The sequence below is a fragment of the Berghia stephanieae genome, chromosome 9 (assembly GCF_034508935.2).
Source record: "Berghia stephanieae isolate SIO BIC M18660-M18661 chromosome 9, UCSD_Bste_1.3, whole genome shotgun sequence".
In the NCBI taxonomy this organism is placed as follows: Eukaryota; Metazoa; Mollusca; class Gastropoda; order Nudibranchia; family Aeolidiidae; genus Berghia; species Berghia stephanieae.
In genome coordinates, this window is record NC_088368.1 from 7,071,643 (window position 1) to 7,096,121 (window position 24,479).

The 24,479-nt window shown below is 37.3% G+C and overlaps 2 protein-coding genes across 6 annotated transcripts in view; one reads left to right on the forward strand and one right to left on the reverse strand.

Annotated features, from left to right (window-relative positions):
• The first annotated feature begins 2,665 nt into the window (after positions 1-2,665).
• On the forward strand, positions 2,666-17,524 carry LOC144979576 (RNA exonuclease 4-like). 2 transcript variants are annotated; one of them, XM_078926320.1, is made up of 9 exons: positions 2,666-2,832; positions 3,971-4,373; positions 4,945-5,000; positions 6,977-7,062; positions 11,371-11,526; positions 11,964-12,160; positions 14,267-14,355; positions 15,110-15,259; positions 17,198-17,524. In XM_078926320.1, exons 2-9 carry the CDS (start codon positions 4,145-4,147, stop codon positions 17,345-17,347), a joined length of 1,113 nt encoding a protein of 370 aa, XP_078782446.1. In that variant the 5' UTR covers positions 2,666-2,832; positions 3,971-4,144; the 3' UTR covers positions 17,348-17,524. The 2 variants fall into 2 exon arrangements, with proteins under 2 accessions (XP_078782446.1, XP_078782447.1); XM_078926321.1 differs by having other exon boundaries at positions 2,687-2,737.
• The window catches only part of LOC144979575 (uncharacterized), a 14,394-nt gene continuing 7,380 nt past the window's right edge, over positions 17,466-24,479 (reverse strand). Inside the window, exons 4-10 of one of the 4 annotated variants that reach the window (XR_013646732.1) lie at positions 24,459-24,479; positions 23,980-24,045; positions 22,440-23,061; positions 21,729-21,866; positions 20,097-20,229; positions 18,037-18,767; positions 17,466-17,997 (exon numbers count right to left, since the gene is read on the reverse strand). The exon at positions 24,459-24,479 is cut by the window's right edge and continues 102 nt beyond it. Coding sequence is in view for 2 of the 4 variants with exons in the window: in XM_078926319.1 (XP_078782445.1) it covers positions 18,578-18,767; positions 20,097-20,229; positions 21,729-21,866; positions 22,440-23,061; positions 23,980-24,045; positions 24,459-24,479 (1,170 nt within the window). In the remaining 2 variants the exon portion in view is untranslated. Of the gene's footprint in view, positions 18,768-20,096; positions 20,230-21,728; positions 21,867-22,439; positions 23,062-23,979; positions 24,046-24,458 lie in introns of all 4 variants that reach the window. The other 3 variants (XR_013646733.1, XM_078926319.1, XM_078926318.1) reach the window with 3 other exon arrangements.

The window sequence follows — 24,479 nt, forward strand, 5'->3', positions numbered from 1 at the left end:
GATAAACGCAGGGATCGGGTCACAGCGATAGGTCATCCGTACCGCTATCAGCGGATGTCGGCGTCTATGGGGGGGGGGGGGGGGGGGGGGGGGGGCTTCAGACTACTGAGGATTCCTCGGAAACGTATCGCAAAACGTCATAGAAATAGTAGAAGAAGTAGTAGTGGTAGTAGTAGTTGTAGTAGTAGTAGTAGTAGTAGTAGTAGTAGTAGTAGTAGTAGTAGTAGTAGTAGTAGTAGTAGTAGTAGTAGTGATAATAGTGAAAGTAGTAGTAGTAGTAGTAGTAGTAGTAGTAGTAGTAGTAGTAGTAGTAGTAGTAGTAGTAGTAGCAGCAGTAGTAGTAGGACTAATGATAATAGTGAAAGTAGCAGTAGTAGTAGGAGGAGGAGGAAGTTTCTATGAAACTGTGTGTGTGTGTGGGGGGGGGGGGGGAGGAGGAGTCCCTGGAGAGTGTTTTGAATGGGCAAGATGAGGAGTGTATGTTAGTGCGGGGCGGTCCTTGGCAAGCTTAAGGACCACGGTCCTACGGTCCTTGGGAAATGAAGACCGCACCGGTTCTAGGACCGGTCCTTTTCGACATTGAACATTCCTGAGAGACTGTTGAAAATTCGAACCGGTTTGACCTTTGAGACCGTGGGATCGTTCAGTCTTGAACCGTTAAAGACCGCTACACGATGAAAACCGTGGTCTACAGGAGTAAAACACACGAGTAGTCACACTCATTTCAAATTGTAACCTAATTAGAGAAGAGGGGTGATGCCTTCTTTATTTGCTCACCGTACTTCATTGTTACTTCGATAATTTAATAAAATTTGAAATTTATCCCCATTAACGGAGATAATGGCATCGCCCAAGGCGTTGATCGAGTTGTTCGTGGCGTTGATACACACACGCAACTCCTACCCCCCCCCCCCCCCCCACACACACACACACATTAGAGGGCAGCGAGCATTGAAGAGTAAGAGAGAGACGTGAAGTTATAATAAGAGGGGGTGGATGAGGTAATAAGAGGGGTCGATGGTGACTTTTCGCCAGATCTAACAAACTCAGCTACCCATTCATTGCTGAGTAGACAGGGATTCAGAAAAAACTCGACTGCACCCAGGATCGATCTCTGGCCCTTTGCGTATAAAGAGAGTGCTCTATCAACTGAGCTATCGGGGTCCCCAAATATTCTATTGGACTTTTTTAAAATTCAGACGTTATAACTGGGTTTTTTGGAAGGAAGAAACTAATGAAACTCATATTATTTGATTAGTAAAAACACCAAACGAAATTTTAATATTATTGTATTATTTTAAATGACAACACTGCGATAGAAAGGAGTGGTGACAAGAGATGGACAAAAGAAAACAAAAATCGGATTTGCTACTTGCTAGGTTCGACACACACACACACACACACACACACACACACAAACACACATCTTTAGTAGTCACATACATTTCAAACAATAACCCATTAGAGAATAGGGGTCATGCCTTCACCATAGATCATTGTCATTGCGATCATTATGGTGTCGTAAATTTTGAAATTTACCCCGTATAATGGAATCGTCCAAGGCGTGCGCCTCCTGTTCCCCCCATCTCACACCCGAAAGGGCGGTTTGCGGAGTGGAGGGAGGTGGTCGTCTGCCTCTATGGTCGTCTGTGTCGTTTAGTGTATGGCAAAGGGGGGTGGGTGCGATTAATTAAGTGGGATGGGTGGTGATTGGTGGAAGATAGGCTACCGAGGCAACGAATCGCTGGGGAAGTAGACCGTTGAAAGTACTTGAAAGGTGATAAGAAGTGAGGACCGCCGCCGGTCTTCCCCTATGGGACCAGTCTTCGGTTCACAGCTAAAAGACCGTGGGACCGCGGTCTAGACCGGTCTTCAGCGCGGCACTAATGAATAGCTTACAACGCCTTTTAGTCAGAGACTACCGATATAGTCTCAGACTATCGTCGTAGTCTAGCTTCACGAATTCGACCCCTGGCCGTTAACAGCGTTATCTCTATCAGGAAAATTGTAATATCGCCTAATAGGCGTCATGTCTCTTCCTACATGTTAAGTATTGCTGTTGGCTTGAGACCCCTTGTAAAGCGCATTGAGTGCTTTCAATGGATATTGCGCTATATAAAAGTTCAATTTAAAAAAAAATCTTTTCAGTTATAAGAGCACCAAGTTCCCAAATAAACCACAATCTTACCTCTGGTCTGTGCGCCATGATATACGTCAAAAATGCCAATAAGGAGTCGGCGAAGGGCACGGTGATAGTAGGCCTACAGCAGAAGTTGTAAATACGAAGGTGCACTAACCAAACTTTCGCACCGTATAGACCACAACATTTAAAAACTTTTCAACTGAGGATGTCTTTCCTTTGGTTAAAGAGATTTTACTAATTATGAAAAAGATTTAAAGAATGAAAAATAATTTCAAGCTTTAAAATATAATGTTATTCGGGTGAGAGAAAAAAAATGTTTAGCATTAAACACACGGTTCGATAAAACTTAAAGATCGCTGAGAAACGATTTAACTAACCGCGCGATTTCACCGGAAGCGAGGACGCGTGACGCATGCGCAAAACCAGGATTGCGTTCTCTCTGTAAGGGCATGTGCGCTCTGTACGGGCATGTGCGCTCTGTACGGGCATGCGCTCTTCAAAGCGGATGTTGATATTAAGAACGAAAGCGAAAGTAGAATCAATGGCTAGTTTAGGACTTAGGATTGTTGGGTTCTCCTCACGTTGTATTTCTAGGTGTCTTTTGGGTTTCCTTAATTTCGCGGAATTTGGTAGAGTGCGTTATTTCTGTTTAAACGCACTGTGTCAGTACCCTCCGGCTGAATCTACAGGTCTCGTTTTCTCAAGTGTAACCAATGACTGGCCTGAACTGCGTTTTCAATTTCATTTCTTCATTCAATCAAATTCAAGAAGTAGAAGAAGAGCTCTCGGCTCTCACTGTCTCGGACTTTCAGTTCGTTCTACACATAATCCAATCACAATTTGATGAATGAGCCACCAAATTAAAGGAATTTGTTTGCCTAAACTTTTGATACAATTTCCGTTGTTCTCCATAATTTCATTATAATGAAACTAAAACCAAAGTTGGAATCTTCTACTTTCTAATTTTAAATTTTGTTGAAAAACAACACACAATTATTACCATCCATATATTAAGTTTTCAAATGACAGCATAAAATCTGGTTTACTATGATGCAGTATATCATCCCATTGATAAAACCATTTGAATTTTGTCTCTAGGTTATATAGAAGCAGAGTTATTCGATATTTAAAAAAATTTTATAACCTAAAAGGCTGCCTCTATTCTCACCCCCCCCGCCCCCCCCCCCCCCCCCCCCCCCCCCCCACCGGCCGATTGGATTACCGAAAAAAAACGTCGCCGGCTTTTTGCGATTTGGATTTGATTGATTTTTTTTTTTTTTTAATTGTGCAACTTGTGACAAGAAACTTAACAAATTACTGCATTACAACCTTTGGATTAAACATACAACAATTGTGGACTACTATTATGAAGACTAGCATCGGGGGGTGAGAATAGTCACTTCGAACTTAAAAACACCCCAAAAAATAGGTAACTATAACTATAGGAATCGGCCTGAAACTGGGCTCCAGCTGACTGAATAAACGAAAGGGATTCCCCTGAAACACTTTACGTCACTAGCTATGAGTCAATTAACGACGCTGTATAAAACCGATATCTAATGTTACATTAGTATTAGGTGTTGCTCTATTAGTCTGCCACAGTATATGCAATGTCAATGTTAACCAAATAGCACTGTGTTCTTGAATAAAACGGCAGTGTTATAGAGCGAGATCTAGTGTTACATTAGGAGTTTCTCTATTAGAGCGATATCTAGTCACTTCCTATAGTTATAGTAGAGATGAGAAGGTCGTCTTCGAAAAATTTTTAAGTGAAAGATAAGATACCTAATCATTGGAACTGAATTTTGTCACTCTGTTCATTTCCAGGGTTTTTGATAATTTGTTTGTAAAACAAGGTGGAATAAGTTGCTGATGCTGATTAAAAAACTTTCTACTGTCAGATAGATCAATCTGACTTGATTTTAGTTTGAACATTTTGTGTTTGATAAGGTGAAGGATATTAAGTGTGGGAAACCGTTTTTTCAACTACAGTATAGAAACATGGCAAAGTCAAAATTCAAAACAAAACCAAAGAAAGAGCAATTAATGCATCATGAAGAATCCAAGAAATCACAACATGCACAGCCCAGCGTGAACCATGACACTGGACTTAAAGCAACAAACCAAGTTTTCAAAACAAAAATGGACTCGAATAATATTGGTGCTATTGTAGCAAATGAAACAGAAGCTGGTGTCGTAAAAGATGAAATGAAAATGAAAAAAAGAAAAGGTTTGTATTTATTTGTTTGTTTACAACTATTGTTTGATGCATTACTACTTTTACTACACTTTTGCTACTTCCTCGACTACTACCTCTTCTTCTTTTTACTACTACTACTACTACTACTACTACTACTACTACTACTACTACTACTACTACTACTACTACTACTACTACTACTACCACCACTATTACTATTTCTTCTAGGATTTTGGGTGGATAACATAAAGGTTTAGGTTGTGTTCCATTGAAAGAAAGTTTTGGAAAACTTGCAATTTACTCATAAGCAGTAAATAGATTATTTGTTATTATTATTATTATTATTATTATTATTATTATTATTATTATTATTATTATTATTATTATTATTATTATTATTATTATTATTATTATTATTATCATTATTTTTTTCAAATGTCATTTTTAGATTTTAAGAAGTTATATTTTTCCTACTATATTCCTACTACACCGTGAGTGGGTTTTATGTATCATTTATTTATTTCTTATTAATTTTGAATGTTTGATTTTTATTGACATTGTGCAATAATGTCTCTAATTATTAATTTTTTTCTTTCACCAGGATTCAAGGAGAAAAAGAAAGTGACTGGTCTTAGCAATTGGGCAGCTCTATGTTCAGTAAGTATTGATCATGTGTATATCAACAAATCTGAGTTGCTGTGGTAAAATTTTTTATTTCATTTTATGATACAAGGAAAACGATCGTAAGACTAAGTCAGGTTTCCATAATCAATAATAGAACAAGGTTGCCATTTTCCCATATATTCATAGAATTCAGTATGTTATAATTATAATATCTCAGTATATTTTCTTATCACCTGTTAAATGGAAAAAAAAGTTATTAAATAACATAATGTCTTTTTACTGGAGTTTAGCACTCAGAAAAGGGTCGGTCTATGTGTTTGCACGTTAAAGTCCAGTAAATTTTTGCCTCTTGAATTGGTTTGCCTCTTGAATTGGCAACCCTGGTAGAATCACCTGCCTCACCAGCAGAAGAACTTGTATCGATTATGCAATTGTGATCTTCTCTGACCTACCATTCCAGGTACTTTCCGATAGACTAGTGTCCTACTCAAAGGGTAACAAGCAAGCTTAACACTACAGTAGTGGAATTAAATCTGGCTTCACGGACCTCTAAATTATTATTTATAATGCTCAGTTATTCAGTTATATTTTTTGCGACAAAAATAAATAATATAACAAGACAACAGTAAATCTTCAGTTTCTTCTGATTTTGAGTCATTATGTTTAAAGCAAACTTTATAGAGAGTTGGTACCAAGGACAGGCAGTCTCACCCATAGTTTTGACAATTTTTCAAAACTTCAAAACATACGAACACACCTTCTTCCCACGAACAATAAAGTGACTGGAATGTCTTACCACCAGACATAACAGAAACTTTCAGAACAGTTTTGAATGCACTAGCTTGTCAAAAGTAATCTGTGAGTGTTCCCTGTTTTGATTGGACTATAACTGAACATTTGCAATGATTGACCTTTCGGACCTTTTGCCAATACAAACCATTTAAGATTGTGTGTACACTTTCTCTCATTAAAAAAAACAAAATCGCCAAGTTTCGTTGAGCACACACAGTGCCAGTTGTTTCAGGTCAGTCCTTGAAAAAAATATGAATGATCTTCAAAGAATAACTAATTCTCATATGGCGCTTACTGTCAAAACCTTACTTTTTTTAAAAAAGACTTTAGTTTTCATTTTGCGCAATATTCACTAGACATGCTCAAAGTGATTTACAAGGGATCCCTAGCCAACATCAGCACTTAACATGTAGGACAAGACATGACGCCTGTTAGGAAATATTACAATTTTTAGGGACAGAGACAACTGTTAATGTTAATGGCCAGCTACTCATTTTACACCTGTGTACAATGCGAGAATGAGATTAAAGAGCCTTTTCTAAGGATACAACTGTGCATTGCTCGGACTCGACCCCGGGACCTTCTGGTCCGAAGGCGAATGTCATACCGATAGATCAGTGCTTCACAAAAACATATCATATTGTTTTAAATGAGCACAATGAGACAAACACAGAGGGAGAGAGGTACTTTTTGAAAACCCGAAGACTTGAATTAAAGATACATAAAAGAGATCTTAACTTACTCAATCCTAGAGATTTTTGCTACTTTTCAAAATTGGAAAAAATGTATTAAAAATGAGCATTTACATAGATAGTTATATTCAACTTTCATTAACATGCACAAACTAAAGACATTAGCTTTGATACTCTGCCTATAATTTGTCTCAGAAAAATGTACTAAATAGGCATGGGATAAAAGTAACCTGGGTAAACTGCAGATAAAGTCGGTGTTAGGGTTGAGTGAGTTAATATAAAGAAACATGGCAGCCAAGAAGCTGTTGGAAAATTGTTTATATAATGTGCAAGATATCCCAGCTGGCTTTGAATCTCACATATTTTTAAAAAAATAAAAAATGAATATATTTAATTTAAGTTTCTTTACTTTGGCTGTAATAAAATGTAACAGTTATCATTATCAAGATTTTTTTTTTTTAATTTTTAAAAATATCTTTTAACCTTTTATTTATCATGTATTTTTGTGTATGCTATTTGATAAAGGCTTGGAAGAAAGACCCCTGTGCCAGAAAGACTCACAAAGTGAAAAAATCAGATGACTCTAAAGATGAAGGGCCACCAGCCAAGAAGTAAGCAGATTTTTATTACCTTTTCTTTGTGATAGCTCAGTTGGTACATCACCCCCTTTACAAGCAAAGGGATCAGGGTCGACCCCAGGTGTATTCGAGATTTTTTTTCTGATGCCACCATCCACCCGTTGACAACCCTGGGGATAGCTGGATATTTTAGATCTTGTAGAAAGTACTTTGCAATAGGACCCTATCCTATCTTAGGGGTAGCAAGCAATTGTTGATGTCCATTTAACACGATAAAAACTAGGATACATATCAGCTACATGGATCTCATGGCTATGAAGGACTTTTTTTTCTTTTTGCTCTTTTTTCTCTCTCAAACATTTTGCAGACTGGTTCTGTGTGACTACATAAAGCATCAATAAAATGATATAACACAGTATGGAAATCTCTGACAAGTCAGGACCAGTCTGTCTGTTTCATATTTACACGTTTTCAGCATTTCGGTTTTGAGTATTTACAAAGACTATGAAGAAGAATGTGAGAGAAGTAAAAACGAGTGGTTTATGTAAGTGTCATTATATAACAAGGTGCAGCGTTTAGGGCATCTTGTCAAATTCAACGGTGGAATAAGGTTCCATTCTGTGTTTCTGTAATACGAAGACAAAGCCAGCACTTCATATTGTTGATAACACACGCAGTATGCCGCGTCTTTACCTAAGAATTTGGTACCTAATCACTTTTCACGCCTCACCTTTCTCCTTCACACCTCCTTCTCTCACCCCGTCTCCAATTACTTTTTGATTTTGATATAACAGTGCGTATGCTCTGACCTCAGGCCATTACTGCCTCGTGAGTCTCCCACTAGTGCTGGTACGCATTAGAATCAGTGACGCAACACTGGTCATACATGCCTCACAACTACCCTCCACACACATACACACACTCCAGACACACATGCCTAATATATTAAGTAACTCATACAGAGATTGGCTGCTTTCCTTTCCATTCAATCCAAATATAAGGAAAATAAATTTTATCAATGAGCACGAAAGTGAATGTCCAGTTTGTTCGAGATTTCAGTGTTATCAATACTATGAAAATAGAGGAATTGAGACACTTGAGATTTGCGTATTCAATAATTTTGTGCTGCGTGATGTAGATGGTATTAGGCTTTTAACGAAATCGGGCCGAACGAGACGCCGAACCCGAACGGATATAGCCTTCTCACGTGACCATGAACGAGATCTGGATAGTGAAGACTCTCAAGCAGTATGCATCATCGGATCTAAGGTCACGTGATAGATGATAGCTTGGGTTGCTGTTGGCTTCAGCTGACAAGAAACGGAGAAGGAAAGAATGGAGACTACCTCAGGCCTCCCCCTGCCATGTGTTAGGGGAGGGGCAAGGTCAGTGTCATTCAATAGTATATAATTGTGCATGTGGCGCTCTATACGGAGAGAAAATTATAAATTGATTACGGGGGACGGTGGGGGGAGGAGGGGTTTGACCCACAAACGATCGAGGTGTTGGGCTCGGGTAGACCATGATACGAAATCAAAGAGAGAAGGCCGCTCGTACTTGGATGGTGGAAATGGTTGGGGGGTGGGGGAGGGGGGTGGGGTAGTGACAATCAACATGGGATGTATACATTAACATTAATAATATAGGCAATAGATGACCAGGGATGTGTATTGTTTATATATGTTTGTGTGTATGTGTGCGCGTGCGGGTGTGTGTGTGAAAGGGATTACACAAAAACACCTTTCTCTGTAGCTTCCAAATGATTACGTAGACGATAAATTTGAAAACCACATTGTTTGAATCAGCTTGCAAAAAGGAGAACATTTATCTTTGTTTCACAAAAATAGGTTTAGAAATAAATTTTTTTTCTAGTAGATTGATTTTTAAAAAAAATATTGCTCAATATTTTAAAGTTTAATGATAGTTTCTTTATTTTCCGGTCGATTTTCTTGATTTATATCTCATTTTTCAATTCTCAATGCGACGAGCACACTGATGTATCTCGTGTGATTCAAAAGCGTTGTTTGTTTTTTTAATATACAGTAAAATTTCTTTAAACCGAAAGAAGCTAAACCGAAAAATACCTTAAACCGCAAAGAATTTAATAAATTGTACTAGTTTCTTCATTATCTTTGTACTAATTCTTACGATGAACCGAAATACTTCTAAGAAGGACTTTCTTTAAACCGAAACAATTTGAGACCACCTTCCTTTCTTCTCTCTCAATTTTTCTTCAAAAATTGGGGAAGGTGGCCACACGTAATAATGCCCGGCGATATTAAACAGAGCGTACGTATAAGATGAGGGTGATGGGTGAGGTGGGGGGGGGGGGGGGGGGGAGGGAGGCAAACACTGCACTTGGGCTCGGCCAACACCACAATCGCACAGACTGGAAAAGGAAGACAGCGGGTGACTGTCAGGCGAAAAAATGAGGAAAGAGTAGGAGTTGGGGTGTAGAATCACGCAAGCGAGATGTTCTCGCTCGTGTGTTGATGCTTTGGAACTGACTGGATTTTAAACACGAGAATAAGGAAGGGGGGGGGGGGTAGACAACTTACAATTGACATGCCATTTCATTTCCACTTTGTTTAAGTGTGTGTGTGTGTGAGGGGGGGGGGGGGTTCTATGAAATTAGGCCTTTGAACCTAATGGCTTTTCAACAAAAGAGAGATGTGTAGTGGACAGGTTAGCATTGACACTCCTTTTCATTTCCATTTCACTCCACCTCTGAGTAGCTGCGCGTCATTCATTATCAATTATCGCACAAGAACTTTCGATCTTATTTTAGCTTTGCATTTTACTAAAAGATGTCTAAAAGAAAGCACTGTGCTTACACGTTTGAGTTTAAAATCAAAATACTATGTGAAGTCGATGAAAAAAAAGTTGATCAAGACAGAGATATGTAAAAAACACGGCATCCCGAACCCAACTCTTTCAACAATTTTGAATTGAAAACGAAAACCCCCAAAAATATTTTTAAAACACACACAAAAAAAAAAATAATGGTTACGAAGACGGCATTTATTCAACAACTCCATTTAACGGGAAACCCATGATACCATTAAATGAGCAAATTCCTTAAAAAGTTACTACCATTGAAAAACATTGCAAAACGGGAACTTGCTTTAAACCAAAATGTCTTTAAACCGAAATGGTTTAGAAGGTCCCCAAAATTTCGGTTTAAAGTAATTCTACTGTATATATACTGAGAGTCCTGCCTCACTTATTAATTCCTGAGCGTTGAGATGGTGACGCAACTATTACATACAAGACCTTGCAGTTGAGTCGACAGGGCTTCTGGGTTACACAACCACTATTTATCCATCGGTCAGCGGTACTCTTTGATGTATACAACACTCACCGCCTTTACGCAAAGCCGCCTGCCCATAAATCAAGAGATGATCTCCTAACTGTTCACAAGCGAACTGTCAAACGAGCAATCGATGATTGGATAGGATCTCAAGATCTCATATAATAAGGTAAGTTTTGGAGAGGTGATATCCCCCCACCCGTCATCGGACAGAACTTTCATTGCGTTATATCATATAAGCTCCGCCTCCTCTTTCTATTCCGGAGTGACGAGATTAGACGAGAGGACACGAGAAAAAATTGATCACGGGTTCAGTAAGTCGATCGGTCGGTCTGCTTCGGCGTGTAATTATAACTCCGTATTGCTAATTATAAGACATACAACTCTTATTTTTATTTTTTCCTTTCATTTCTGAAGTTAGATATCTTGGGACCCATTTTCTCAACCGTGTTATCTTAGTAAAGTTATGACTTCACTCAGTTATAAACACAAATGACGTCACATGAATTAGTTGCTGCACATCAGTGTATAAGTATGGTTTGAGAGTGTGTATTTGAAGATCTATTATTGTCCTTAAAATATGTTTTGATGTATGGGTAAACAGTACTTATATATCAGCACGCCCTCGTATATTCGCAAATAGCCCAACTGACTGCTTATTTTCTTAGACACGATTCTTTCACTTCAGGCCAGCCCAATTGAATAATGACAAATAATCCTTTCAACCACCATTGTGGAACACCCAATCTGACCTTCTTCCCTTATTGGGCGACCATTTTTTTATGGCTCAGCGTTACAGTCTTTGCTTCGTACCCAAAAGGTACCGAGTTTGATCACTCTCCGCGCTGTGTGGCCTTGAGCAAGTCACATCACTCTAGCTCACTTTGCGGCGCTGCCCTGCCACTAACGCCTGGGTTATTCTAGTCTTCTCTTGGAATAGACCCTAAGACGAATTTCCCCATGGGGATGAATAAAGGGAATTATTATTAATCTTTCCTTTTTATTTTTTTTCCCTCTTTTGAATTGATCAGAGCCAAGCCAGATATTTGGTTTGACGACGTGGATGAAAGCTTACTGGAATCGGATGATGAAACATCAAAACTGAAGAAGAAAAAGAATACTGATAAGTCATCAGAACCATTACCAACCAGTGTGGAGTCACTCGTCAAGAAGGATGCTTTTCAAGGGTAAGTTTTGGCTCTGTTTGAATTGGGAATTTGCACTATTATTAAGGGTCTTACTGCAAAACTGATTTTCTTCTTTGTTTTGAGATGGTGGATCACATTTAGGAGCATTTTCTTCTTCTTCTTCTTCTTCTTCTTCTTCTTCTTCTTCTTCTTCTTCTTCTTCTTCTTCTTCTTCTTCTTCTTCTTCTTCTTCTTCTTCTCCTCCTCCTCCTCCTCCTCCTCCTCCTCCTCCTCCTCCTCCTCCTCCTCCTCCTCCCCTTTCTTCACCTTCTTCTTGTCAACACAGAGAAAATGGTAAAAACAAATATTTGTTCCATATTTTTTCAAAGGATTGTGTGAATGTTCTGGAAACTGATCACATATGTCGTTGAATGTATTTGATCTAGTCTGAATCTATTTATTTTTTTCTCTCTTTTAATCTCTTTTTTTTTTTCTAGAAAGACGAAATGTATTGGGATGGATTGTGAGATGGTGGGGACAGGGCATGATGGAGAGGAGAGCATCCTGGCGCGTGTGTCATTAGTCAATATCTATGGACATTGTCTTTACGATAAATATGTCAAACCGCGTGAAAAAGTCACGGATTACAGAACAGCTTATAGTGGAGTCACCAAGGAGTTGATTGAGGAGAAAGGTTTGTGCTTGACTGTTGTGAAGTCAAGGAACGTTCACTTTTTTTTTTCATGTTTGTGCTTGACTCTTGTGAAGTCAAGGAACGTTCACTTTTTTTTTTCATGTTTGTGCTTGACTCTTGTGAAGTCAAGGAACGTTCACTTTTTTTTTTCATGTTTGTGCTTGACTCTTGTGAAGTCAAGGAACGTTCACTTTTTTTTTTCATGTTTGTGCTTGACTCTTGTGAAGTCAGGACGTTCACTTTTTTTTTTCATGTTTGTGCTTGACTCTTGTGAAGTCAAGGAACGTTCACTTTTTTTTTTCATGTTTGTGCTTGACTCTTGTGAAGTCAAGGAACGTTCACTTTTTTTTTTCATGTTGACATGAATGGGCAATCCAACAGATTTGTTTGATTTTTATTTCCGTTAAACTCGGTCTTGGTTAAGGTAGTTGACAATGATAGTAATCTTTGTATCGTGCTTGACTCTTGTGAAGTCAAGGAACGTTCACTTTTTTTTTTCATGTTGACATGAATGGGCAATCCAGCAGATTTGTTTGATTTTTATTTCCGTTGAACGCTATAGAGTTAAACTCGGTCTTGGTTAAGGTAGTTGACAATGATAGTAATCTTTGTATCGAGTTGCAAATTTTCAACTTGTTTTATTTTGTTATGTATAATAAAGTAGTACTGATGGTTTTCCTCGGATCCACAGAAAAATTTTAAGCATGAAACGAAATGTCGTTATATTGGGAGCACAGTAAATATAAATACACAAACAAAAAAAGTAAGCATTTTATTTTACTTGATAATTAAAGAAATATGTGAGCTGATTACTCTTCTTGTTCCAGTAGCGGGACTTCTGCTATTCAGATGCAACTTTATGGTCATGTGGTCTGATAAAATTGGCTTCTGACCAAATTCGAGTCCTGCCATGGGTGGTACAAAGTTTATTCCTTGTTAAAGGCATTTTACTTACTTATAGACTCACATTGCACTTGGATGAAAAGAGAATACCTGGAAACAGCATTGTCTTTAAGGAATTTCAAATTAGAGCTTTTATATAGTGCACTATCCACTGTGCTCAAAGCGCTTTACAAAGAGTCCCTGACCAACAGCAGCATGTAACGTGTAGAACGAGAAATGACGCCTGTTAGACGATATTGCAATTTTTTTGACAGAGACAACGCTGTCGACAACCAGGTACTCATTTTACACTTGAGTACTGTGAGAGAATGTGAGTCAAGAGTTTTTTCCAAGGACTCAACTGTGCACCGAGCAAGACTCGAACACAGGACCTTCCGATCCGAAAGCGAGTGTCATACCACTAGACCACATAGCTGCACTCTTCTTGTTACAGTGACAGGACTCATGCTATTCCTATACAACTTTATGGTCATGTGATCTGACAATCGGCTTCTGACCAAATTCGAGTCCTGCCGTGGGTGGTACAAAGTTGATTCCTTGTTAAAGCATTTTACTTACTTATCGATTCTCATTGCACCTGGGTGTAAAGAGAATATCTGGAAACATCGTTGTCTTTAAGGAAAACAACTGTAAAAGTGCTTGACAGGTGTCGTGTCTCATCTTAACTCACTTAATCCTAGAGATTTTTGCTACTTTTCAAAATTGGAAAAAATGTATTAAAAATGAGCATGTACATTGATGGTTGTATTTAACCACCATTAACATGTAAAAACTAAAAACATTAGCTTTGATACTACGCCTATAATTTGTCTCAGAAAAATGTAATAAATTGGCATGGGGTACACGTACCCCCGGCAATACTACGGATATAGTCGGTGTTAGGGTTGATTGAGTTAAATGTTAAGTATTGTTATTGGCGCAAAGTGCAGTCCTTAGAGGATGGCTCGTTGCTCACATTTTCTCACCGTACTCAGATGTAAAATGAGTATATGGCTGTAAACAATGTTTTCTCTGTCAAATAAAAATTATAATAACGCCCAACAGATCTTCCTACTTGTTTAATGTCGATATTGGCTTGGGACCTCTTGTAAAGTGCTTTGACTGTTTCAGTGGGTAGTGCGCTATATACAGCTCATGTGTTGTTGTTTTGTTTTTTTTAATGTTGTGTTAATAATATTCTATTTTTGTTGTATTCATATTTAGGAGAGCCATTTTTGAAAGTCCAGAGAGAAGTGAGTGATTTGATAAGCGGTGCCGTCTTGGTGGGACACGCCCTCAACAATGATTTAAGGGTACGTTTATAAATATTGAAAAAATTTTGGAGACTATTTTTTTGTTTTTTTTTCTATTGATATCACCTAAAATTTCATAAGAAAATTGCAGTACGAGTGGTCTTGTTATACAACATTTAAGTCCTGACGAAAGTGCACATTAGGGATTTAGCTTTTAGTAACTTTGGCCACTATGATTTAATTTTGTTTTAAAGTGCAATGACAATTTCATTTATTGTTTATTTATATCGTATCGTATTGTATCGTTTAAGAGCTAATAGGTTCTAAAAACCTTTAAATGCTCTGTGTAACTTTTATTCATAGATACAATTTATCAATTATATCAATAGTATTCAATGTCAATTAATTGATAATATAGAGAATTAAATATCTATGACATAAATAAGTGTCATATTCAATATTCGTTGTGTAATTAACTCTATTTACATTCATTTGTCATGTCCAACTTGTACATTCAAGAGTTACAAATAATTGATATACAAAATACAATAATATCCAATGTCATGTTACATTATTCGTCAAAATCAATTATTATGTTGTTAAGCACTTTATCAATGGCATTCTTAAAATTATTAATTGAATTAGAATTTTTTGTCTCAAACTTTAGATTATTCCAAATTGTCACAGTCCTTTGAATTACATTATTTTTCCTTATAAACGAATTACATCTTTCAACAACTTATCTTCCCTAGTGTTTGTAACATGCAAATATTTTTTAATAAAATGATATGTCTAATTATCACTTTCAATCCAGGTATTATTTTTGAGTCATCCCCACAGAGACGTCAGAGACACGTCAAACTATAAACCGTTCCGGGAAATGTTCGATGGGAAAATGCCGTCTTTGAAAAAACTCAGTGAGAAACTTCTTGGAGTCTCAGTGCAAAAAGGAGAACATTCATCCGTGAGTTGTCATATTGGTTGATGTTAAGCCAAATCATATTTAATAAATGAATAAAGTAAAATAAAATTCCCTTTATTCATCCCATGGGGGAAATTTGTCCAAGGGAAGACTGGAATAACCCAGTCGTCAGCTGCTTTGTAGCACTGCAAATTAAGCCAGGGTGAAATGACTTTCTCAAGGTGACACAACACAGTGGTGGGTGATTTGAACTCTGTACCTTTCGGGTACGAACAAAAACTGTACCGCTGAGCTACGCTTCTCCATTCAGCGAATTCAGTTATTATTTATTTATTCTATTTTTTTCTTTCTCTTTTTTTTCTTTTAAAGTTTTGCCTTACATCAGGTTCTTTTTTTTTTTCCAAATTAATTTGAATGAATTCCTGTGGGGCTTTGCGGTTTTATGGTGTGCCACTTACATTTGGATTTGAAGGTTCCTGGTTTGAGTCTCACTATTCACAGTACAAGGTTGTCTTTGGAAAAGACTCATTACTCACATTCTCTCATTGCTTTCATGTGTCAAATGAGTACCTGGCCATGAACAACATTGTCTTAGTCGAAAAAAAAAATTATTGTAATATTGCCTTACAGATATCATGTATCATCCCACTTGTTTAGTTTTTACTGTTGGCTTGGGACCCCTTGTAAAACACTCTGAGCATGTTAAGCGGATATTGTACTTGATAAAAAAAAAAAGCTCATACGATATTCCCAATAGTCAATGAATATAATGTTATATATCCACTTTCTCTTCTTCTCTTTTTCTTTTGATACCTCTGCAGAGCTGCCAACCTACCGCAAAAAATGCGGAATTGTACGTATTTTCAGCGATTGTACGCTTGTACGCATTTCCCCCAAGAATGTACCCATTTCAGTGTATGGAGTCACTTCAGTTTTCTTTAGTTATAATAGCCCGGATGCTCGTATCGCTGTTATCTTAAGCTTGCTGGATCGTTCAAATTTGTACTCGATACCAATTCATTGCTCTACTATTCTATAGTGAACTCGCTCCTATTGTTTTAGTCCAATATCATGAAATCGAATATTCATCGTTAGCCCGGAAGTCCGTTTCAAGCTTTTACTTTTAGGCCTAGTTTAGAGTCATTTTATGCAAGTATACCTTCCTCTTACTTTCACAATGGTTAGTTTCCGTTGATTTCAGGATTGTACCCATTTTTATGAAATCTCCCCTATTTTGAGGTCCCATTGTACACATTCTCATTAGATGGGGTTGGTAGCTCTGCCTTTGACAAATAATTGAACATACAGTGTGTACAGTGTGTGCCTTGCAGGTACCTACACCAATCAGGCTCAAACATTTCCTTGCTAAGCACTGTGTAGGTGGGTGAAGTTGACATTTTTTTTTTTTTCTGATGCGTCTATCCATCCAGCAGTTATTTGGTAGCAAAGGTTTTTTAGATCTTGAGGAAAGTACTTTGTGATAGACTAGTGTCCTATCCCAAGGATAAAAAGCAATTGCTATCATCAGTTTAACGCTATAGAAAGCAGGATAAACTCCTGGTCCATGGATCTAATGGCTCTGAAGGACTGTCTTATATGTCTCATTTAATATGTTATAGGTTGCTTGCTGTTGGCTTGGGTACACAGTGATAGTAAATGGTCAGATATCTAAAACCTCACATTTGTTTTCAGGTTTTTTGGTGCGGCTTTGTGGTCTAGTGGTATGACACTCGCTTTCGGATCGGAAGGTTCTGGGTTCGAGCCTCGCTTGGCACATAGTTGAGCCCTCGGAGAAGGCTCTTTACTCACTTTCTCTCACCGTACTCAGGTGTAAAATGAGTACCTGGCCGTTAATAGCGTTGTTTTTGTCTGAAAAAATTGTTACATCGCCTATGAACACGTGGATATTGCGCTATATAAAAAATCTCAAAGCTCAATTTTTTCATTAACAAGTTTAATTCTAATTGTTGAAATCAACAGGTAGAAGATGCCCAGGCTGCCATGAGGCTTTACACGATGCACAAGAAAAAGTGGGAAAAGGCACTGAAGGATGCGTACAGGTTAAGGAAAAAAATCAATGCCAAGACGAGGAAGAAGAAGACGGAAGAGGAGCTTGAATTATCGGATTGAAATGATACTGGATTGAAGTTAGACAAGAGAAAGTGATATAAAAGTATGAGGGAAGTGGGTTGAAGAGAGAGAGTGAGTTCCTGGCCAAATTTTTAAAATTACACAAAAGGTACCAGGATCAGATTACAATGACTATAATTATATTATTATTACAACATTAAATACATTTCGTAATCACTATTGTTTTGCACTTTTCTTCAGTTTGTTGTGTTCAACTTCTTCTCCTTTTTCATTTTTTTTTCGTTCTAAAACCATTTAGATAGTAGGAAAAACTACGGTTTGAATTTAACACTGTCAAGTCAATAAATTAAAAGGCCATTCTCTTAATTAAAAAAAAAAAAAAACCCAAAGGTATTTTTATATACTGAATCCAAACAATGAAAGAATCAATTGAGGAGGTGACTCAGAAAATAGCTAATTTTAATGTTTTATTTAGTGAGTTAAAGAGAAAAATACTTGTCATCTATGACTTCTACTCATAGAATATCACTCCAGGTACTTAAATAACTATATGAAATTGAATGTAAGCTTCAATTTAACATACGAAAACAGATAAAATGGACATTTCGGATTTCCCCTTTATCAACAAAACAGGATGAAAAACACTACAGACGAATGAGATAATGTGGTAGTGGCGTTGAACAATGCCACTAGCAAATTATCTCATTCGTCTGTAGTGTTAGCAACACCACTACCACATTATCTCATTCGTCTGTAGTGTTATTCATCCTATTTTGTTGATAAAGGGGAAACCTGAAACGTCTGTTTTCGTATATTAAATGAAGCTTACATTCAATTCACATTGTTATTTATTTCTTCGAGCTTCGAGCAGCAACATTTACATTACTCTGGGTACTTAAGAAGTTTATTTTCCCCTGGTGATTCAAGAGTGTCCAATAGATTGAAAGATAATGCTATAGAGGCATGCCCTAAATGACAACTTAACCACGGCATAAGGTCTGTATAAAATTTCAATTAAAAAAATTAAAGTATTTCCTAATATTTTGAATGGATTTATTGATTGATGAAAAAAAAAGCCTCTTTCAGAATGTCACAATGGAAATTGTAATCTGGCCTAGATGTGAGCGGAGAAAATTATTTTTTATTTTGAAGGACCATCTCTCTAACTCATTTTCTATATGAATATCATTTGGCAGGTATTAATTAAAAGTCACCACCTTCTTTAATCTAGTCTACGCAGATCTTTAATCAAACGATGACGTCATTCATTCATGGATACCACATTTTATCGTTATCCGGAATTGCATGTTGATTGCATCCGTCTCCATGGCAACAGAAGCTGCATTTGTCCAACCTCAGCCCTGGGGCACCTGCAGGTGTGTCATCCAATAAGTAGCAATCAGCCAGACCTGACGTCTTCAACCACCACTCTTCCTTACACACTTCCTTGGATGCACAGCTGTTAAAAAACAGTTACAAAAATTATTTTTGATGATTTATTTAAGAACTATTATTATGTGAGTCTGCGTCAAAAGGTCGTTTTTTCGTCATAAAAATACTCCATTACTACTTACATTTTCAGATTTGCCAACTATACGCCAAAAAGGCGTATTATTACATGTGATGATAATCTTCAGCGGAATTCCGGGATTTTAGAAATTTCTCAGAAATTTTCCTCTGAATTTGCCGTGTCAAACATTTTCCTCAAAACTACAAAATCACCATTATGTCTTATGTCATATTTTGGCACCTGTGCTCAGTCTCATGAAATTTGGTGACGGTCCTGTTCTTTTGACGTTGGGTCGGACAGAATGGCGCCAGATTTCACAATTGACACAGAAGTGGTGATCTTATATTAGCTGATGGTTGAAGGGGAAGGGGAGGGACAATATAAACTTTTCTTGTGTTTGATCGATAGACCGAGAATTGTTCCTCCTTTTTGACAAATTGCTATTGTCATCACTGTATTAGTATTACACTTTTTAAAAATCAAATTATGCACTTATGCTTTTCTGTTCCACATTATAATTTTTTGTCATCATCAATGTCGTGTGGGTGATTTAAGTAATTTGTTGTTGGGACAATTCAGGGAATGGTAGTCTTTATCAGATGTGGATCAACTGTGGATTTGAACTTGTAAAAAGACCTGTTGTGTATAGACTACTCCTTGGATTTATATACGAAAACATCATTTCCACGGAATGAGCTTGTTTTAAAAATTGATCTTTTTTATATATAGCACAATATCCACTAAACGTGCTCACAGCTCTTTGGGTCCCTGACCAACAGCAACACTTAATATGTAGAACGAGACATGACGCCTGTTGTATTTTTATCACAGAGACAACGCTGTTAACAGCCAAGTACTCATTTTACACCTGGATATGGGGAGAGAATGCGAGTAAAGAGCCTTTTCCAAGGATTCAACCATGTGCCGAGCGAGGCTCGAACCCAGGATCTTCCGATCCACTAGACCAATTGCTGATCGTTAATAAAGATCCTCCATTCCTCCATCCTCGCTCTATTACGCCTTGTAATCATAAGAATCTGCCTATTAATCCTGCTCCAAAATGGTTATGCCGCCTCATGATTAATATGGAACCTATTCATTGTCTGGAGGACTGGTTACACACTTCCAAGGAGTTTTGAACCGGAAGAGGAAGGTGTGACGTCATGACTTCTGCTTCTCATTGTGCATCAGTCTATGACTAAGCTTGATTGTGTTTAATTTAGTTTGTTACAAGGCTTGAAACAATATTGACATTAAAACGCAGCGCGTGTCACTCACCCTTTTTTGAAAGTCCTCCCACCTTTGCTGTCCTGGGTCAGAGTATTCATACACAATGGCTTCTCGGTAGAGCAGATTTCTTGTTTTTGAGATTGGCAACTCTGGTCAGTGCAAGTGTAACAATTCGGCCCACCTTTTAAAATATTTGAAAAAAATAATTGATTTCGACTGTGTGTCTCAGCTTTGTGACAGAATCAAGCAATGTTGAACATAGTAGTAAGACGTTCACGATATGTACATGCAAAAACTGGCGGAGGGGATTTTATACATATATATTTGACTTGGTTATCCTGGGAGGTGTTGGAAGTCAGACCAGATTTGCTTACAAAAAAAAGCCAAATTTGGACCTATTTTATAAATGCATGTCTTATCAAAAATGAATTCCAAATAAAATTTAGCCAAATGTTGAAATTGATTTAAATGATGGAATATATACGTTGAACCTGCTCTTAATGTTGTCTTGGCATTAGCTTTTGTATTAAAAAGTTTCCTACTACATACAATCTGTCGTGATTTGGTTTGTTTGTTCTATTTATTAAAAATTTGGAGTTTTATCTGAAGAATGAGTAATAGTATCAATTAATTTTATGTTTGGAAATTGAAACAGAAATTCATTCCACTAAAAGACTAATATGCTATAAAATAATTTGCCTCCTATACTATTTTAAATTACACTTTCTGACATTCTTTAAATAGCACCTGCACCAAGTAGCCTAATTTAAATAATGTTTGTTAGATTTTATCTTTGCAAATTTAAATTTTATGTCCCCATTGTATCGTAAAACATAAATTATCAACAGTTTCTGAAATTAATAAAATGTCTGAATGTGTTTTATCAAACGTTGATAATCATGTTTATGGTTTTTAAAAATGAATAATAATATTGTGAAATTAAAGTTATCTTTTAGTTTTTATTAAATTAGATGACGTCATCATCTGTTGGGGGAGGGGGGGGGGGGGGGGTCAGGTCAATGATGACAAGTGATGACTTGGGGGAGGGGGGGTCTAAAAAGGGCAAATTTTTGATGACGTAATATGTGAACGCTCCCTAACACAGTTACTAACGGGATGAATGATAACAAATGCAAAAACTGACCCCCAGCGATTTTATACATATTATTATACCACTAGACTTGGGCGTTAATTCCCTTGATGATGTTGAAAGTAATGGATACTGCTAGGTTTGCTGTAAAAAAAAAAAAGCACAACGATTATTGACACTATTTTGAAAAGGTCATTCTTTATCAATAAATATATTCAAAACTAAGAATGTTCCAATTTATTTTAATTGAAAATTATCGGTCTTGACCGGTTTAATTTGTCCTGTGGGAGTGCCTTTTAGTATTAAAAAGTCGCCTCAAGACAAAAAAAAAAAAATTGTGTCCGTGTTTTGTTTTGTTTTTGTTCTTTTTTAACAATGGGAATATTGTGTAGGAACCATTTTGACGTCGCTCAGTTTTTTTATTATTATTTTTAGCCAGTTCTCACTAAACTGTATTCATCAGACTATAAACGTTTAAGGTTACACGTAGTTTCGTGTGTTGAGTGTTGGTACCTTATTTCCGGCTGGCTGATGTTGCGATTTTTTAAACTAAACGCACAGCATCAATGGCATACATGTCACATAATTACCTAGTGGAGACATCGAGGTTTCTGGGGCCCTGCTTGTCTTGAAATGATTAGGAACTGTAGTCTTAACGGCGACTGTAGTAGGGACCCGTGTGGTTGGTGATGATGATGGCATGTGTGTCGATTTTCTTGCTTTGTCTGCTGCGAATGAAAAGCATAATATTATTGATATGTATTAAATCATATAAATTTTTACCACTAAGTGGCACAGAAATCCATCACCCGCTTTTTGACATTTTCTGGTGAACCTTGTTCGGTATTGGTGAGTTGATAATAATATGAAAGCATGAGTTATTTAAAGGTAACAGTAAATGGGGAAGCTAGACGGATCTGTATCCTTTTTTACGATATATGGGATGATACCATCTGATGAAGAGAAGCATTGTAATAAATATTTTCATATGATCTTTACGAGAAAAAAAAAATTAGGCTTATTTTTTAGCAAAAGTCATCCCTGAATATATGACCCATCACCTCAATACAGTATCATGTCGCATTTACAAGAAGTAGAAAACTGAAGTTATAACTCTGAAATGTATATTAAGTAAGATTGATTTGCTTTACTAAATAGAATGTGTCATTTCATGAACTATAAAGAGCTAACATTTTGTGATTAAAATTATTTTGACTTTAAACCGAAATAGATAAACTCCGGCTCTATTGATCCCATAGCTTGTAATTGTAAGAATTACAAAAAGACAGGCGAGAACTCACCAGTTGAACCTGAGGAGATATCAACAGTTTTCTTCGTAGTTGTAGTTATGGATTCAGTAGCTGGTTGGCTGCTGTGGCTATCTCTGTGGTCGTTCTCTCTTGTCGGGTTGACGGTTGGGTCAACAGTTGTAGTTGCTGATGATGGGCTCGTTTGTATTGGAGTCACTGCTGGTAATGTGGATGGTGATGATGATCTGCTGTTTGGTGACATAGAGGTGCGATGTGAGGCGACTGCATGAGGGTCACGCGAACTAGTGGAATCTGTGGTTTTTGGAGGTATAGTTGATGTTGGGGCATCTTTAAGAGGTATAGCTGACGTTGGGTCATTCGTGGGAGGTATATCTGATGTTGGGCCATCTGTGGTTTTTGTAGGTATAGCTGATGTTGTGGCTTTTGTGATTTTTGGAGGAATTGGTGATTTTGAGGCGTCTGTGTTTTTAGGAGATAATGTCGATGTTGGGCTATCTGTGTTTTTCGGAGGTATAGCTGATATAGGAATATTTGTGGATTTCGGAGGTATATCTGATGTTGGGGCATCTGTGTCTTTTGGAGGTGGAGATGATGTTGGGGCATCTGTGTCTTTTGGAGGTGGAGATGATGTTGGAACTTTTGTGGTTTCGGGCTGCATGTAAAGAAAACACAAATTAATTCATCGTGTTTTAAACATTAATTTTATTAGGCACGATGTTGTCTAGGATTTCCGGTTTGAGTTTGAGGTTTGCAGTGCTAAATTCTAAAACGTTCCTCGTCTGTGACACACAGACACACACACACACACACACACACACACATTAAGAAGCCATCCAGAAGTATAACGGACAAACTTACAAAACTATGTGTAACCATAAACTTTTATAGTCTGGATAATACAGTTAAGTGAGAATTACTCATAAACGTGGATGGCAAAAAACAATAACAAAGACCTGAATAACGTCATATTCGTTCTATCTATAGGGAAGAAAATTCATGACATCACACCCTATACTTTTCCGTTTCCAAAATCCATGGAAGAGGGCATGAAATCATCCCCTCTGGATGACTAATAATGAATAGGCTACATATTGAACCATGAGGTGGCAGAACTATTTTAATAGCAGGATGAATATGCTTGGCAGAGTCTAAGGATTACTGGACGTAAAAGAACTATGATGGATGATCTCTATTGGCGACCAGGGGGCTACGTGGCTCAGCCATACGGTCTTTGCTTCGTACCCAAAAGGTACCTAGTTCGACTACCCGCCTCGTTGTGTGGCCTTGAGCAAGTCACCTCGCCCTGGCTCACTTTGTGACGCTGCACTGCGGCTGACGCCTGAGTTATTCCAGTCTTCCCTTGGAATAGACCCTAAAGACAAATTTCCCCTTGGAGATGAATAAAAGGAATTAAAAATTTTTTTTTTTTAATTTTATCTATATTTAGACTAGAAAATAAGATGTCATCACTCTGAAACCAGAAGATCATTTACACGAGTGGTTTTGCACTTCCAGCGAGATAAGAACCAGATTTTGACACCACGCTTTTTGTTCCTTGTAGAAAACTCACCTTTTCTGTTGAATGGGTTGTCTCTTCGCAACCACATGATGACAGTCTTTGGATTCCATTGGGAATCTAAAAATAGTATTGAAATAATTGAAAATCAATGTTGATGAAAAACGACAGTGTCAGTCAGGCGTTTTAATTTTGAAAGAGCTAAATTATAAGAATTTTACAAATTTATTTATTCATTTGTCTTTTTATTTATTTGTAACAGCATGGAGACACTTTACATTCATTTTTACCTATAGATTTATTGTTACACAATATGTACACGGGCGGGATACTATATAAGTTTCTAGGGGACATTAGATATATATTGAACTGGATATAACTGAAAGTTAAAAAAAAAAAAAGATGCTGCACTTTAAGAATATCGCAATGAAGATATTCTGACGCAGATGTGGGCTGAGAAAATCGGTTTATTGCTTTTTATAGGGAACGTCTTTTTTTTAGGCGCACTACCTCTTTGATACGTTCGGTCTTACCTCCAAATTAAATGCTATCTT

Bases quoted from the DNA above. Each gene is read 5' to 3' on its own strand.
- LOC144979576 (XM_078926320.1), top strand. From the start codon at position 4,145: ATGGCAAAGTCAAAATTCAAAACAAAACCAAAGAAAGAGCAATTAATG. The intron at 7,063-11,370 runs GTAAGCAGATTT...TGAATTGATCAG, and splicing joins GAAGGGCCACCAGCCAAGAA to AGCCAAGCCAGATATTTGGT. The intron at 11,527-11,963 runs GTAAGTTTTGGC...TTTTTTTTCTAG, and splicing joins AAGAAGGATGCTTTTCAAGG to AAAGACGAAATGTATTGGGA.